The 14,763-nt window shown below is 45.0% G+C and overlaps 1 protein-coding gene across 4 annotated transcripts; it reads right to left on the bottom strand.

The window, feature by feature from the left end:
- Positions 1 to 1,169: 1,169 nt before the first annotated feature.
- On the bottom strand, positions 1,170 to 9,785 carry LOC108159400 (epidermal growth factor receptor substrate 15-like 1). 4 transcript variants are annotated; one of them, XM_017292637.2, is made up of 12 exons: positions 9,119 to 9,785; positions 8,794 to 9,030; positions 7,950 to 8,710; positions 7,548 to 7,869; positions 7,388 to 7,477; positions 7,082 to 7,144; positions 6,718 to 6,915; positions 6,173 to 6,661; positions 5,921 to 6,109; positions 5,774 to 5,848; positions 2,324 to 2,885; positions 1,170 to 2,257 (listed from the first exon to the last, which is right to left on the bottom strand). In XM_017292637.2, exons 1-12 carry the CDS (start codon positions 9,182 to 9,184, stop codon positions 1,539 to 1,541), a joined length of 3,771 nt encoding a protein of 1,256 aa, XP_017148126.2. In that variant the 5' UTR covers positions 9,185 to 9,785; the 3' UTR covers positions 1,170 to 1,538. The 4 variants fall into 4 exon arrangements, with proteins under 4 accessions (XP_017148126.2, XP_017148127.2, XP_017148128.2 ...); XM_017292638.2 differs by lacking the exon at positions 7,082 to 7,144 and having other exon boundaries at positions 9,119 to 9,783; XM_017292639.2 differs by lacking the exons at positions 1,170 to 2,257; positions 2,324 to 2,885 and adding an exon at positions 5,004 to 5,360 and having other exon boundaries at positions 9,119 to 9,768.
- Between the last annotated feature and the right edge of the window lie 4,978 nt (positions 9,786 to 14,763).

Below are 14,763 nucleotides of genomic sequence, written 5' to 3'. Positions count from 1 at the left end.
TAAAAAAAAAGCACTACCCTACGCCACGAGTGTATGTGGTGTATATTAGCGACGCTGAAATACATACCAATTGAGATTGGCACTTAACACACTTTTACTTTATAAACGCAAAATATTTCTTTCTTTTTGCTGTATTCAGCTGTTAAGATCTTTTCCCGGTTTTTATTCCTCTTTTTTTTTCTTTATACTTGGACTGGACAAAAATAGCACGTCTGTCTTCGCCAACAGTTTTTCTTCCAAGAGACCGAGGCTAGATCTGCACAGTCTGAGACCCCCCAGTACAGCGTTAAACTTGAGAATCTTCCATTTTCGAATTGACGCCGTAATTATTTTACAAGTTTCAACTCAAAAAACAGAAAAAAAACCCGCTCTCCTTCGTTTACCTTTTAACTTGAATTGAGGCGGCAAAGTTGAGTAACATAGGGAGACTAATATCCCTTCTTGGTACTTTTCCAAATGTTCCCTTTTGTGGATCCCAGTATTTATACCTTTTTTTTATACGTTACTCTTTCAAACCACTTCAAAGATTATTATTATTTCACATTTGTTTAAGCTCACAACACTCACAAAATTTCTATGACGGCTCGCTGCAAACTCGGAAAAGTAAATGTGATGTGGAAGAGAACCTGGAGCAGCGTAACGAAACGAATCGCAAAAGAACCGCAGATTGAGCGCAGCATGATGCAATTATACAAGGTGGTCTCGTCGGCAAAAGTTAGTCCCTTAACGTATGCTAGCAATAAGTGCGAGTGAAGGGCACATAGTATAGTGAGTGTGAGTGAGACGGTATATGTTGATGTTGATTAACCCTTAACAGGCCCGTGGGTTTTAAAATTTTAAAATAAAATGATTTTACTGATATGTATATTAATATTTAAATTTTATGCAGCCATTAATAATTTTTCTTCAACATTTTTAGTTATATTAAAATGTTCTTTTACATAATATATAAAGATTACTTCTAATTCTGTGGTATTTTTTTTATATGCTTTTTATAATTTTGTTGTTGTCGGGACATAAGGGTTAAGAATATTTCAAAAAATTGGTCCGTGAACAACCTTCATCATCAACAAGCAAGCATGCACTGACGATAAGGGACAACACGAAGGAACTTCGGCTCCCGACGAGACCACGTTGTATAATTGCATCATGACTGCGGCTGCAGATGATGATGATGTCGTTTCATTCGTTTATTATTCATAGACTTTTGGTATAATGTTTTTAGGGTCTACAAGTATATGATTACTGGTAATTTTATAAATTTATATAGACGAATATGTGAACGTACTTATAGATATGCAGTAATACCAACGTTTCTCATCCTACACGGCAGACGTGCGATTCAAAATTCAAATCAAGCAAATCCTTGAGCCCAGAAGAGGTACAGAAAAAGTGCTCGAAGCTCGAAGCCTAAATCAAACGATCATAAATAATAGTAATTAAATGGTGTCGTATAGAACATTATATGCACTTAATTGGAGATGTCAAATTGTTCGATCACACACGTCTGTTTCGTTTCGCGCTCGCCTTCTCAGTTGTTAATTGTCCAGCATACTGCGCTTGAGCGCCTCTTCCAGGTCAGCGTCAAAGCTCTCCGGCTTTGAGTAGTCCGCCGCGTACCTATCCTTAGTTTGTTCCTTCTTGGCCCCGCCATTCTGCTTGCCCTCCGGGAAACCCTTGCCAAAGTCACTCGAGAAGTTATGGACATCGAAGGCCTCGAATTTGGCAAAATTGTTGTCCAGTTGGGTGGAATTAGTCGGCTTGCTTCCACCAAAGCTGTCCTCGAAGTTGTCATTGAAGGCGTCGCTACTAACGGCAAAGGCATCGAATGACGTCCTGCTCGTACTGATTTTTTCGCTGGCCAAAGCTTTTGTTACCGATGTCGGCATTGTTCCTGTGGCTGCGGTTGTGTTGTCGTTAAGCTTCAAGTTGTCATTAAATGCATCGAAGAAGGAATCGTTGAGTTTCTTAGTGGTTGTCGTCGTTGTTGTTGTTGTTGTGTCTGTAGTTCCAGCTGTGTCCGATCCAAAGTCATCAAAGTCCGCAAACGCATCCAGCGCCGTCTGGGACTTTTTGTGGTTCTGTGAGGCATTCGAGTGGTGCGAGGATGGGGCCGGACTCGCGTTCAGATTGAATGCATCAAACTGCTGCATGATATCGTTGTTCAAGGGTGTTACGGCTCTCGGTGTCATGTTGTTATTGATGTTTATTCTTTTCATGTTGTTGAGGGTCTTGACGGCGCCGGTTCCCATCTCATCTAAAATATGAAAATTCTATCATGATGAGATTATCCTGAGCTGAAAAAACCAATATGCGTACGCACCCTCTGAGCTAAAGTCCTCCGCAAAGTTATTTTTATGGGCCTCGGCCTTGGTACCAACATCCTCCACCTGATCATCGTCGGCAAAGGGATCTTTGATGCTGAACGTATCTTCATAGCGGTAGTCCTTGAACGGATCATCCTTAAAGTCTGTGGGTCCCGTGATGAGGCCTGGCGTTGGTGTTTTCGTATTGACGTTTCCTTTGCCGCCGCCAAAGGCATCAAAAAGACTCGCTTCCAGGCCCAGGCTTCCTGTCGTTGCTAATTCTCCGATTCCCAATCCTGTTGTGACTTGCGTCTGCAGCGGTGTGTTGGAACGCGACAAGTGTTGGTTATTTGAGGTGGTGGACTTGGTGCTGGTGACGGTGGGAATTGTGGACGCTGTTGACGTGGATGAGGATGCCGCTAGCAGGGGGTGCAGAGGTGTGCTGGAAGCCTTGGAGCCTGAGGCTGCATCATCGAACAGGGAGAAGCTGTCCAGCAGCCAGGCATTGATCGTTGGAATAGGGGTGGCCGTTGCCATTGGCGTGGGCGTGTTTGCTGGCGTGCTGGGAATGTTCTGCAGCTGTACGTATGTTTGCGGGGATGTGGTATGAGTGTGTGAGGGGTAAAAATCAAATAAATTAAAAGTAAATCAATTCGAATTGAGTCTAACTTATAAGCAAAGAGATTATACAATAAAAACGAGGGGGACCGCAACTCTACATTTATACCCGATTCTTAGTCAGTATGGCTCTCCTCCGGCAGACGCCGCTAATATTAAACGACACGACAAAGAGTGCGTGCGAGAGAGACAGAAAATCAGTCTGAGCGTGACGTCGGGCGCTGCGTGGCCACTGCAAATTGATTTCTTGCTTTTGGCTACAAAAATGATCCGATCTGATCCAGATTCAGCAATCTGATAGATATGGTCATTATCTATGATTCCGCGTTTTTAGTTTTCTCGAATGTGCAATATTGTGGATGCAACAGATTTTCGGTCCTTTGTGGGGGGGGAGGGGGGGGGGGGGAAATTTTGAGATATACGTTTTATAGTGACATCTTAAAGGAGTGTGTGTACCAAATTTGGTTACTCTAGCCTTAATAGTCTCTGAGATTTGTGGATGCCCAAGATTTTCGTCCTTTGCGGGCGCGGAAGGGGGTGTGGCGAAATTTGGACACGAAACGGTCAAGGTCCGATATCACAGGAGTGTGGATACCAAATTTGGTTGCTCTGGCTCTTATAGGTTCTGAGATCCTTGAACTCATATTTTGCAATTGGCAAAACCTACCATGAAACCTGTGTGTTAGACAGAGACAGAGCGAGAAAGAATGAAATTGTTTTCTTGATTTTGGCTATAAAAATTATACGATCTGGTTGAGATTTTACATTCTAGAACATATAGTAGTCCTCTACGATTCTGCGTTTTTGGTTTTATCGTATCTTTAAAAATGTGGATGCCACAGATTTTCGTCCTTTGTGGGGGCGGAAGTGGGCGGGGCGAAGTTTAGAAATATTTTTGTAGCAGTGACATATCACAGAAGTCTGGATCCAAAACATCGATGCTCTAGCTCTTATAGTCTTTGAGCACTAGGCGCTAAAGGGGACGGACAGACGGATGGACGGACGGACAGACGGACAGACAGACAGGGCTCAATCGACTCGGCTATTGATGCTGATCAGGAATATATATACTTTATGGGGTCGGAAACGATTCCTTCTGGACGTTACACACATCCACTTTTACCACAAATCTAATATACCCCAATACTCATTTTGAGTATCGGGTATAAAAAGGGGGAAACCATAAGCACAAAAGTCAAACGAAAGCATTGAAGCACACATCGCAAAGGTGGAGGAGGACCACAACCATTAGCATTACCATAATCAGAAACCGGGGAGCCGGTCTTTTCCTTCCCAATAGAACTCTCTCTCTGACGTACGTGGAATGATGTCGAACATAGATATTTCTCTTTATTAATAATGCAAAACGTTTTGTCTGTTACATTGTATGTATTTTCGGTTAGGTTTGCCGCTCCTCTTTATAAGTACGCATGTGTATATGGATATATGTATGTATATTCTATGTACGGAGCCATGTGATGCACAGAAAAATCAATGCACGGGAAGCTTGTGGGAAGTGTGTGTGGGTGCTTTATTATAATCAAAATCTGCCAAATATATAGTTGAATATTTGGAGGCTATGCTATACCGCATTGATTTCTATGTATAGCATGTATGTTTAAATTTTCATCTGATGCAGTATCAGTAAATAGTAGTGGGGCGGGGCAGGCAGGCAACTCCAGAGTCTGATGGCCCCTCCCCCATAAAATTCAAACTATCCTATTCTGCGGCAGTTACATCCATAATCCATAATACTTATATATTGTACTTTATATGAGTTTACGATGTAAAATGTTGTCAATATATGCTATATGTGGTATGGCTATAAACGTTAGTATTCTCATATGCAGAAACAACAAACAACTTGCATTTAAATTCCCTTTAGAGAGATCCTTCTCTTGACTAGCAAAAAAAACAAACCATCCATGAAAATATGATTAGATGTTCTCCAGTTAAGATTCGGTATTTAAAAAATTCGAGGGAAATCTCCATAACATAATCGTAATATTAAGTTAAATACAATATATTGCACAACGTTTCGGAATCGAACTTTGAAAAGAGCTACGTTTATCCATTTCATTTCTTTTCTTTATTTTTTTTTTTCTTGTGACTACATTTATAACACGACGAGACGTAACGCTTGGAATTTGCTTGAGTTTTTGAATTGATTTAGTACATTTAGCTAATTATAGGCATGATTGATAAGTTTGTACTCGCGTACTGATGCAGGAGTACGAGTATGTTTAAGTTAGGTGTAAATATTATATGTATGTGGTTCGCCGTTAGCTTTTGTACGCTTCAAATCGATTTGCAATGCTGCTAGAGGAGGAGGCCCTCCCATTAACTGTGTATGTGTGTGTGTGTGTGTGTTAGTACTGGTATATATGTATATCAGATATATGCATTATAGAAATGTGATTATTTTTAAGATGTTCACTGAAAGTAAAGAATTGCAAGAGATGAGAGAGAGAGAGAGACCAGACGGTTAGTTTTATACGAGCAGCACTTGGGAACGGAACCAAACCAAAGGCAGGCCAAAGCCATCGACTACTGGGGGTGGTGGGTTCACGGGGTGTACGATGTGGAAGGGCTGGCAATTACCGTTAAGCAACAAATCAAGTGTACAATAAACAAAGTAAAACCAATACAAATAATCAAAGTTCTACTTTTTGCGAGTGCGTGCTTCGAAACAAAAATTTATTTTTAAACTACACAAAAAACATAAGAAATGTTAGTAAATAATCGTAATTGGAAACCAAATCGGATTAGCCATACTATAAATACAGGTGGTAGTGAACGGTGTGCATGCATTACCACCGATCCCAGCGAACACTGAAATGGGTACCAACCTTATTGTCAAAGTCTTCAAAGTCAGCGAAGCCTCCTCCCCCGCCGCCGCCGCCTCCGCCAAAACCACTCGTTGGCTGTGGGGAAAACAGGAACAGGAAATTCCTTCAATTAGTAATCCTCTTAGACACTCATGTCTTGTGCCTTACCTGGGATGCTCGTGGCGGGGCTGGTCTGGGTGGCGGCATCTTGGATTTCTTTGGCGGCAATGCTGGACTAGGCGACTCCGGTCGTGGTGGTGGGCCTGACCTCTGTGCGTTCGGGCTGAGCACCTGACCCTGGCCAGTGGGCGCATGCAGAGAGGCAAACGGATCGCTTCCAAAGTCGTCCTTCCCAGGCTGTAATGCATGATCGGGGGGTGAGTCGTCGGGCTTCCCTCTAAACCCATTGCCCGGCCTTACCTCCGGTGTTATGGCGCTGCTTTTGCTGCCCCCGAAAGCGTCGGCACCGAAGGGATCGCGTTGCGTTTGGCCAAAACCAGTTGCTGATCCTGTTACGCTCTGGCCAAAGCCCATAGAAGAGCCTGTTCCGCTCTGTCCAAACGCATCGAATCCACTGTCAAAGCCGGAGTTCATCGTGAAGCTGTCATCGAAGCCGGCATTGATGGCTGGCTTGCTGACCTGGCCGCTAAAGGGATCGTTGCCGAAGCCGTTGGTCGACTGCTTGGCTTGATTGGCCGCTCCGCTGTTGTTCTCGTCGAAGGGATCGTCCTTGGGCATCTCGATCTCCTTGTGGAGTGTCTTGCGAGCGTCATCAAAGTCCGGCTCGATCTTAAGCTGGTACTCGGAGACTAGCTCCGCGTTCTGGGTCTCCATGGCGGCGCGACAGATGAGCAGCGCATCGGTCATCTGGCGCTGGGTCTCCATCAATTGAGTGACCATCGAACGCACCTTTTGATGAGGAAAGCGTAAGCCCAAGGCAACCCCAAGGAATGTACCCCACTTACCGAGCTAATTTGGAGCTGCGTATTCTGCAGATGCTTGGTCAGCTTGGAGAGCTCGCGATTATTGTCGTCGTACTCCTTCTGCAAAGACGTTTCCTCATCCTTGAGCTTCTGCAGCTCGGAGCGCTTGGCATTGAGCTCGCCCTCCTGTTCGTTGATGGTCTCCTCCTGCTTCTGGCACTGATCCCGTATCTTGTTCACCTACAAAAAGACATTTGGAAATGCGACTTCGATGAGCGACGGATGCTTGCGGATTTAGCCAAAATTGTGCACAACATTCAGGCCAACAAATATGCAGATACATATGTATAATAAACATGAACACCATAAAAAACATAACATAAAATGTGGAGAAACTGAAACAAACCTGGCTGTTGGTGGTGGATATATCAAGACTTACGTTGGCCAACACGGCCGTAATTTGGTTAACCTTATGAAATCGAATCGAATAAGTTTTGTGGATAAGTTTTAAAGTGCATTCACCGATTTAGTAGGGGTTTCGTTATGCGTTTAGCCAATTTGTTAACAGGGTGTGGAGTGTAGTTTGGAGTTCGTAGGAACCATGACAAAGAAAGGGAAATCAGAGTTAAAATTAAAAATTAAAAGGTTAACCCAAAAGAGCAAGCAAAGTAAAGCAGCGCCCTTAAGGCAGAGATGCATGCAAAATAACTACTTGAGCCTGCAGATCGTCCAGACGCTTCTGGGCCTCTCCCCGCTGATTCTCCAGCTGCTTAAGTGTGGCCGTCAAGGTGTCCAGTTCGCTCTGCAAATGCAACAGCAGTTGAGTTTATTCTCATTTTGATTGTGGAATCGAATCTGCAGAATACACTTACCTGCAGGCTGCGCACTTCCCCGTTCTTGATGCGCACGTCAGCTTCCTTTTGGGCGATCTCCGTCTCGAGCACACGTCTTTCGCGAGCCAGCTCCTCGATCTCCTTGGAGATCATCTCCATCTCGGGATTGGAGTATGTGGGCTTCGTCTCCTGCAGCTGCATGTCCACGCCCGATACAGTAGAGCGCATTGATAGCGGCACCATGTTGGCGGTCAGAACATGCGGCGGATCCACGCCGCGCTGCTTCCGCTCGACGAACCACATGGCCAGGGCGAACTGCTCCACAGTCAACTTACCCGACTGATTGGTGTCGCACAGCGCCCTGAAGCGAACCGAAATGAAAGGAAACGGTTAAGTTTGGCTTCCATCGGAATCGGTTAACAGCTGCAATCCAATCCTCACCAGATGTCTGCCAGACTTCGCTGTGGTATACCCGACTTTATGAAAATGTCCTTCACCTCGAGGCCAGAGACTAGGCCGTCCTTGTCCAGGTCCGACTGTCGGAATATCTCCTCGAATCGGTTCAGCTCGGAGGCAGTCACCACCCAGTCTTCATTGGCCGTCACCGGGGCGTCGATTGGTATGAGCGGATCGGTCTGGATCAGAGGCTGGGAACTGACCGCGCCCACGGGCGGAATGCGAGTCATGGGCGGCACGGCTATGGGCATAGGAATAGCCGCCGGCGGGGCAATGTCCTTGGGGAAGTTGGCGACGAAGCCACTATCGCCGAACCTCTCACCGCTGGGGGCACGCGGCATGGGAGCGCCAGCTGGTGGTGGAGGCATGGCAGGTTTGGGTGGCGGACCAGTGCCACCGGGCTTCCGTAGCTCGGGTGGTAGGACACTGGGCACGGTGCGCTTCTGGAGCGTCTGATAGACGAGATGCATGGCCACGATAAACTCGTGCTTGTCCAAATTGCCGTCCTTGTCCTGATCAGCCAGGTCCCAGATGGTGCCGAGGATGTTCATCGGTAGCTTGGACTCCATGAGCACGCCTTTCACCTTGTCGCCGGGCAGCATGCCGTCGTGGGGACGGAGCGACTGGAAAAGCTGCTCGTACTTCAGCCGATCGATGACACTGATTGTCCAATCGCCGGTGGCCGCGCCTCCGCTCGCGACAGGACCTGTTTGAATGCGAGCGGGCACCGTTTTTGGTAATTCACCCTGAGAATAAGGTCATATTGTATGATACACATAAGTTCGTGGCTATTGTGTAACTGGTGCAAGGTTTATGCCGATTCACTCACCACTTTCGGAGGGTTGACAGTGTCCACATAGATGTTGTTCATGTTGGCCACCTGTCCCGCCTGGGAGAGCGAGACTAGCTTCAGGGCCACAAAGAAACCGGGCTTGTCAAGGAAGCCCTTCCCATTTGGATCGGACAGATCCCAGATCCGACTGAGCACCACATCGCTGAGGCCGGACCTCTTGAGAAACTTGGCCGCCGTCATGGCCTCGATGGCTCCAGTGCCTTTCGGGTCAATCTGCAAAAATCAATAGGGCGTTGCAAAAAAAAAAAAATCGACCCAAGCCACATTCTCGCTCCGCTTCACCACGCCTGGGCGTCCTTACCTGTTTGTAGTAAGCCTCGTAGATGCCGATGTGCTTACTGCACACCTTGGCAAAATCCAAATTCATTTTGACCAAATTTTCTTACTGTTATTCAAGAGTTAAGCTGCAGAACGAGAGCAGGGCACGAGAACGCGTAAGCGTAAAGTCTGTTATCACAAAATCGATTTTTCTCCTATTGGCGAGGGCGGAACGGAAACGAACTCTCGAAGAGCGAGTGTTCAAACGCTTGTATTTTGTCAACCACGGGTTGCATGCGCGTGGGCAGTTGCTCTAGCCACCTACAGTATTTCTTCGCGCATTTCAGGCCTATATTTAACATTTAATTTCAATTGAAAACGAATACACTTCTTAAATTTAGTTCTTTTTTGTCTTTTACAAGCGCAGCAACACCCCGCACCTATTTGGTGGCAGTGTGACCGTTTACTTATCTATAAGATATACGGTCTGACCCTCAGAAATATACCGAAAATACGTCACAGTTCAACAATATACCGTAAATATACTGACTAATTATTTGTGTTCATATTCCATCATATTCCTCGACTTTGATATTCGATTGAAAATAACTAGTTAGCTAGGTCCATAATTTAAGTTCTCATAATTTTTGGATTGCTTATTAAATAAGGTTTAAGCAAAAATGGTCACCCACAATTTCAGCAAAATTAATTTTTTGTACATGGTTGCTACACGCTAACTCCACGCCTGCTACTATATTTGTATTTAAATATAGCGACACCTGAAGGGCAAATGTGTACGTTTTAAACATTTATTGTAAAATAAAAAAGGCGCGAAAGTCAACATCATCCAAACCGTGGTTCCTAAATAAAACTAAGCTTAAAGCCATTGACGCTAAAAGAATCAACAGACTGCTTAGTGGTAACGCATTCGATAGGCACACTCTCGCCAAAATGCATGTAGTTCCTAGTAACATATGTGATACATGCGATAGTATCGATAACGCCTCGCATTTAATTTTCAATTGTACAAAGTACAACACAACAAGGCAAAACTTCCCATCTCTAAGAAAATATAATGATATTTACAAATTCTTTGAAAAAGAAAACATCAGAGTTGTTCAACACTGATATGGCGCGTACCTAAAATTGTTTGCGGAAGGAAAAAATTAACATATTTCAAGACGTTCGCTGATAGTTTTAATCAAAAAGACATTTTCCGAAGCTTCTGGGGGTGCCTCACACGCCTACGAAGACGGCGCGAAGAAATTCCCAAAGCTTCATCAATTAAGTCGAAAAACCTGGAATTTACCGCATGGCGTTCCGGAATAACTCTTAAAACGGCTCTTGGAACTCCGTCTGGACCCTGAGAAGCATGGCAAGCATAGGAAAGACAAGGATGGCCACGGAGAAGGCGACGGGAGTTAAAATTCGCATGGAAACGCTGAAAAAAAGGGAAGGAGAAGCTAAATCCGCCATGCGGGTAGGAGTAAAGATGGCGGCAAAAACGGCTCCGCAGCTTTTAGCTTCTAAACTGCTGTGCAAGAAACCAAACTTGTCGACGAACGTGTCGACAAACATGTCCACAAACACGACAACAAGCATGACATCAAACATTTCTACGACGAAAGAGAGAGAGAAGACTGACGCGGTTTGTGTGGCTTCCGTGAGTACGAAAAACGGAAGTAACCGCAAAATCATCGTTAACAAGTATTATGAGGGGCATAAAGGCCCATACATTGTTTGTATCGACAAAATGAGTGCGAATAATGCCAGAATTGCTATAAACCAGTTTGATCTATCCGATCTACTGCTGAAACAGGGCATTAGCGATATCGAGGAGGTTGCTAGAATGGGCTATGGCAGGTGCAAGATTGTGTGCGGGTCGGCGGAGTGTGCAAACGGGCTAGTGGAAAACAGTGTTTTCGCTGCTCAAGGGTACTCAACCCGAATCTTTAGGCACTTCGTCCAAAAAGCAGGGCTAATTTTTGGGATCCCCGGGCACTACTCGGAGGAACAGCTAGCGGAGCTTGTAACCTCGGATATCCCAATTGAGGAGATAGTTCGGATTACGCGAAGGGATAGAGCATCGGGGGAACGTGTACCTACTGGCAGGGTGAAACTCTGGTTCAGAGGAGAGCAGTTACCAACCAAAATCAATTTTCTATATTCTAAAGTAGAAGTGAAACCTTTTGTTCAGCCTATTCAATGTTTCAGGTGTTTTAGGTTTGGCCATCTGGCGCAACATTGCAAGAGTGGAGCGAAATGTTTCAAATGCGGACAAGATCACAGCAAAGATATTATCTGCTCAGGGCTGGTCTGTGCTAACTGCAAGGGGGAACATGCTGCCACCCACCCGCAGTGGAAAAAAGCGTACGCCATTCAAAAGTGTATGACACTGGAAAACCTAACTAGAGCTGAGGTCAAGGCTAGATATCCGATCCTTTTTGATAGAACTTCCCCCAACCTAAGGGATCAAGGGGAATTTCCTAGACCCAGTTGACAATCTAACCGCTCCCCTGAATTCTTAAATAACAGCTTAGAGTCCGCCAGGGAAATTCATTCTGTCACCTCTTTCGCGGAAGTGACCAAATCCAATAGGGTTGCCGCCCGGAACGCAGAGGCGGCCAAGGCAGCAGCCAACATGGCAGAGTGGAAGAACTCAATAAACTCAGACTACGTCCAAATGAACGAGAAATTTTTGAGATCTTCATCCGTGGCATCTTCTCTGGCCCAGGATAAGCTAAACGCACTATTAGCCAAACTCACGGCGTTCCTGATTGATCCAAACAACATCATTAAAGGGGATTCTTTAGCGAATAAATTTATTAAGGAAATTAGAGAATTTGTCAATGCTTCCAACGCAGAACTAGATAGGCGTCAGATTGCCCAAGGGATGGCAGTTGGTTCTCAAAACATCCAACAATGAAGATTCTTCAGCTAAATATTCAAAGTCTGACACAACAACAACAAACAGCTCCTCTCAATGTTCCTAGACAAGAACGCAATAGATATTGCCATCCTCTCAGAGACTTGGGTCTTTAACAACGCGGACTGCAGCATTTTAGACTATAACTTTTTCTGCAGGCCCAGAGAGGACGGCTACGGCGGGGTTGGCATCTACGTCAGGAAAAACATTAAATTCAGCATTTTAAAAATAGAGAACGACTTGGAAATTTTAGGAATAAAAACATTAAACCTCAAGAGCAATTTCAATATTTTTAGCATATATGCACCGCCATCAACAACAGTTTCACAGTTTAAATCGGGCACAAAAAAGTTTTTCGAATTCGCGGCTTCGCTTGACATACCCTCAATAGTGGGCGGGGACCTCAACGCTAGGTCTTCTATCTGGGGAAGTCCGATCTGTGATCGCAAGGGTCCCAGCATTGAGAATTCCACCCGGGAGGCCGGATTTATCTGCCTAAACGACGGTTCGCCAACCTTCTCCAGGAGCCCATCTCAATTCTCCGTTCTTGTCCTTTTTTTTTCGAACTACAGAAATGGAACTATTAACTGGCAAGTCCTCAAAACAAAAACTACGAACAGCAACCACTTCCCAATTGTATTATCAGTGCAAATGCCTAAATGCCAAGAAGATCCTTCACAACAGAATAGCCCGGATTCTGGGTGCAAGTGATTTCTCAAATCTGGAGGAGCTCAATGAAAAAGTGAAATCCCTGACCTTAAAAAACACGGACACATTCCAAAGCAAGAACAAGTACGTTGCTAAGAAATGGTGAAACGAGGAAACGGAAAAACTTTTTCGCGTGAGAAACGCTTGCAGGCAAAAATTCTACCTCACCAAAAAATTGGCTGATGCCAGAGCAACCTTAGAAGCTGACAAAAATCTACAAAATCACGTAAAAAATCTTAGAAAGCGCAACTTTTCCAAGTTTATAGAATAGGTCTCCTCATCGCCCTCTATCTGGAGCAGGGTGAAGAACATCAAAAAATACGGTCAAATCAAAAATGTAGGGAACAAATGGACGAACGAAGATGACAAAAACTTTCTCAATATGGTTAAAGTAACCCCATCCACGTCAAACAGTAGGCCCCCTAAGAAAATTCCTGCCCCTTTGTTAGGACCAGACGACCCGGAACCCCTGGAACTGGAAGAATTCCTGGCCTTCCTAAAAACCAGGAACCCCAATTCGGCTAGAGGCCCTGATGGCATCTCGTTCAGGATGCTTCAAAAGCTACCAAGTGGGAAAAAACAAGACATTTTTGAAATTATAAATAAAGTATGGCTGAGTGGCGTCATCCCTGAAGTCTGGCGCAGGATAAAAGTGGTACCCATCCCCAAGAAGAATGCAGACCCTACTTCCTTCCAAAACCATAGGCCGATTTGTTTGATTAACACGCTGTTTAAATCCATAGAGGGGTTGATAAAGTTGAAGTTGGACGAGCACATAGCAAACTGTGATCTGCTGCCGGTCAGGTCCTATGCCTTCAGGAGAAACAGGTCCACGGCTCTTTGCATCAACGACCTTATCAACAAAGTTCTGGCGCTGAAGGCGAGGGGTTGTCAGGTTGTCGCAGCTTGCATAGATTTACAAAGAGCGTTCGACTGCGTAAGAGTGGACACACTCGAGCACAGGATGAGGGATATGCGGTTCAATACAAGCCTCACGGCTTGGATCTCCAGCTTCCTTAACAGACGAATTCTCATAAAGGGCAAAAGCGAGGTAGAGGTGAACAGAGGTGTTAGCCAAATAAACCTTACATATGAATGGTTGCGTTTTTACTTTTCGGTACAAGAACTTCCCTTGCAACGGCAGCGAAATTCTGTCCAACAGTATCCATTGCGAAAGGTGTGCTGGAAGACAGTATAGATAAGTTCGAAGAAAAATGCAATAGGCTAAACCTGTCATTTAATCCGGTGAAGTCTAAAGTGATTTACTTTAACAATCGTAGAGCTGCGCTAAATATCTCGCATCAAGGAGTTGAGATCAGACAAGTAGAGCAGATCAAATACCTAGGCAGGACTATCTCAGCAAACAACTCAGCCTCTGGTCACATTGATCTGGCCATCTCAGAATCGAACAGAAACTGTGCATTTCTCAGATTACTCAGTGGGTCTCACTATGGTATCAGCCCCAAAAGAGGGCTTATATTTACAAGGCATTTGTCAGAAGTAGGCTAGAGTACGCGTGCTCATCATTCTGCAACCTGTCCAAATCTGCCTTGGCCAAAATCAAATCCCACTGCAACCATCACCTCAGAAAGTCGCTGGGTCTGATAATCTGCACTCCCGTTCCTATCATATATCACATGGCAGGAGAACTTCCCCCGGACTACAGGATGAGATTCCTGGCGGCGAAAGAGTTGGTTAAGGTGTTTGCATTTAATCTCCCAGCAAGTGAAACAGTGTCAGCAAATAGGGATTTAAACACGGGCTACGCTAAGGCATATCGGGAGTTTGGCAGCATAATAGATAGAGTTGAGGTTTTCGAGTACACAGCTTCATTTTGCACTAAAATTAGCTCCGACTTAGAATTTTTCAAGGGTTCTGCACCCAACAAGCACGCTATAGACCAGGCAGGTATCATGCTGCTCCACGGGGAAAAGAAGGATCAGCTGACAAAGGGTGGTTTTGAAATCTATTACACGGATGGGTCAGTCGCAGATGGGCATTCCAGCGCCGCTTTCCTGCACGATAGGACAGGTTTTTTAGATAGCTATTACACG

The sequence above is a fragment of the Drosophila miranda genome (genome assembly GCF_003369915.1).
Source record: "Drosophila miranda strain MSH22 chromosome Y unlocalized genomic scaffold, D.miranda_PacBio2.1 Contig_Y2_pilon, whole genome shotgun sequence".
NCBI lineage: Eukaryota > Metazoa > Arthropoda > Insecta > Diptera > Drosophilidae > Drosophila > Drosophila miranda.
The sequence above is the reverse complement of the archived record's forward strand: the minus strand, read 5'-3'. Positions and strand labels throughout refer to the sequence as shown.

Excerpts from the sequence above, each read along its gene's own strand:
- LOC108159400 (XM_017292637.2), bottom strand. The coding sequence starts at position 9,184 with ATGAATTTGGATTTTGCCAAGGTGTGCAGTAAGCACATCGGCATCTAC. Across the intron at positions 7,478-7,547 it reads GGGAAGTGCGCAGCCTGCAG|AGCGAACTGGACACCTTGAC; the intron begins GTAAGTGTATTC and ends TTGCATTTGCAG. Across the intron at positions 6,110-6,172 it reads GCAGCGCCATAACACCGGAG|CCTGGGAAGGACGACTTTGG; the intron begins GTAAGGCCGGGC and ends CATGCATTACAG.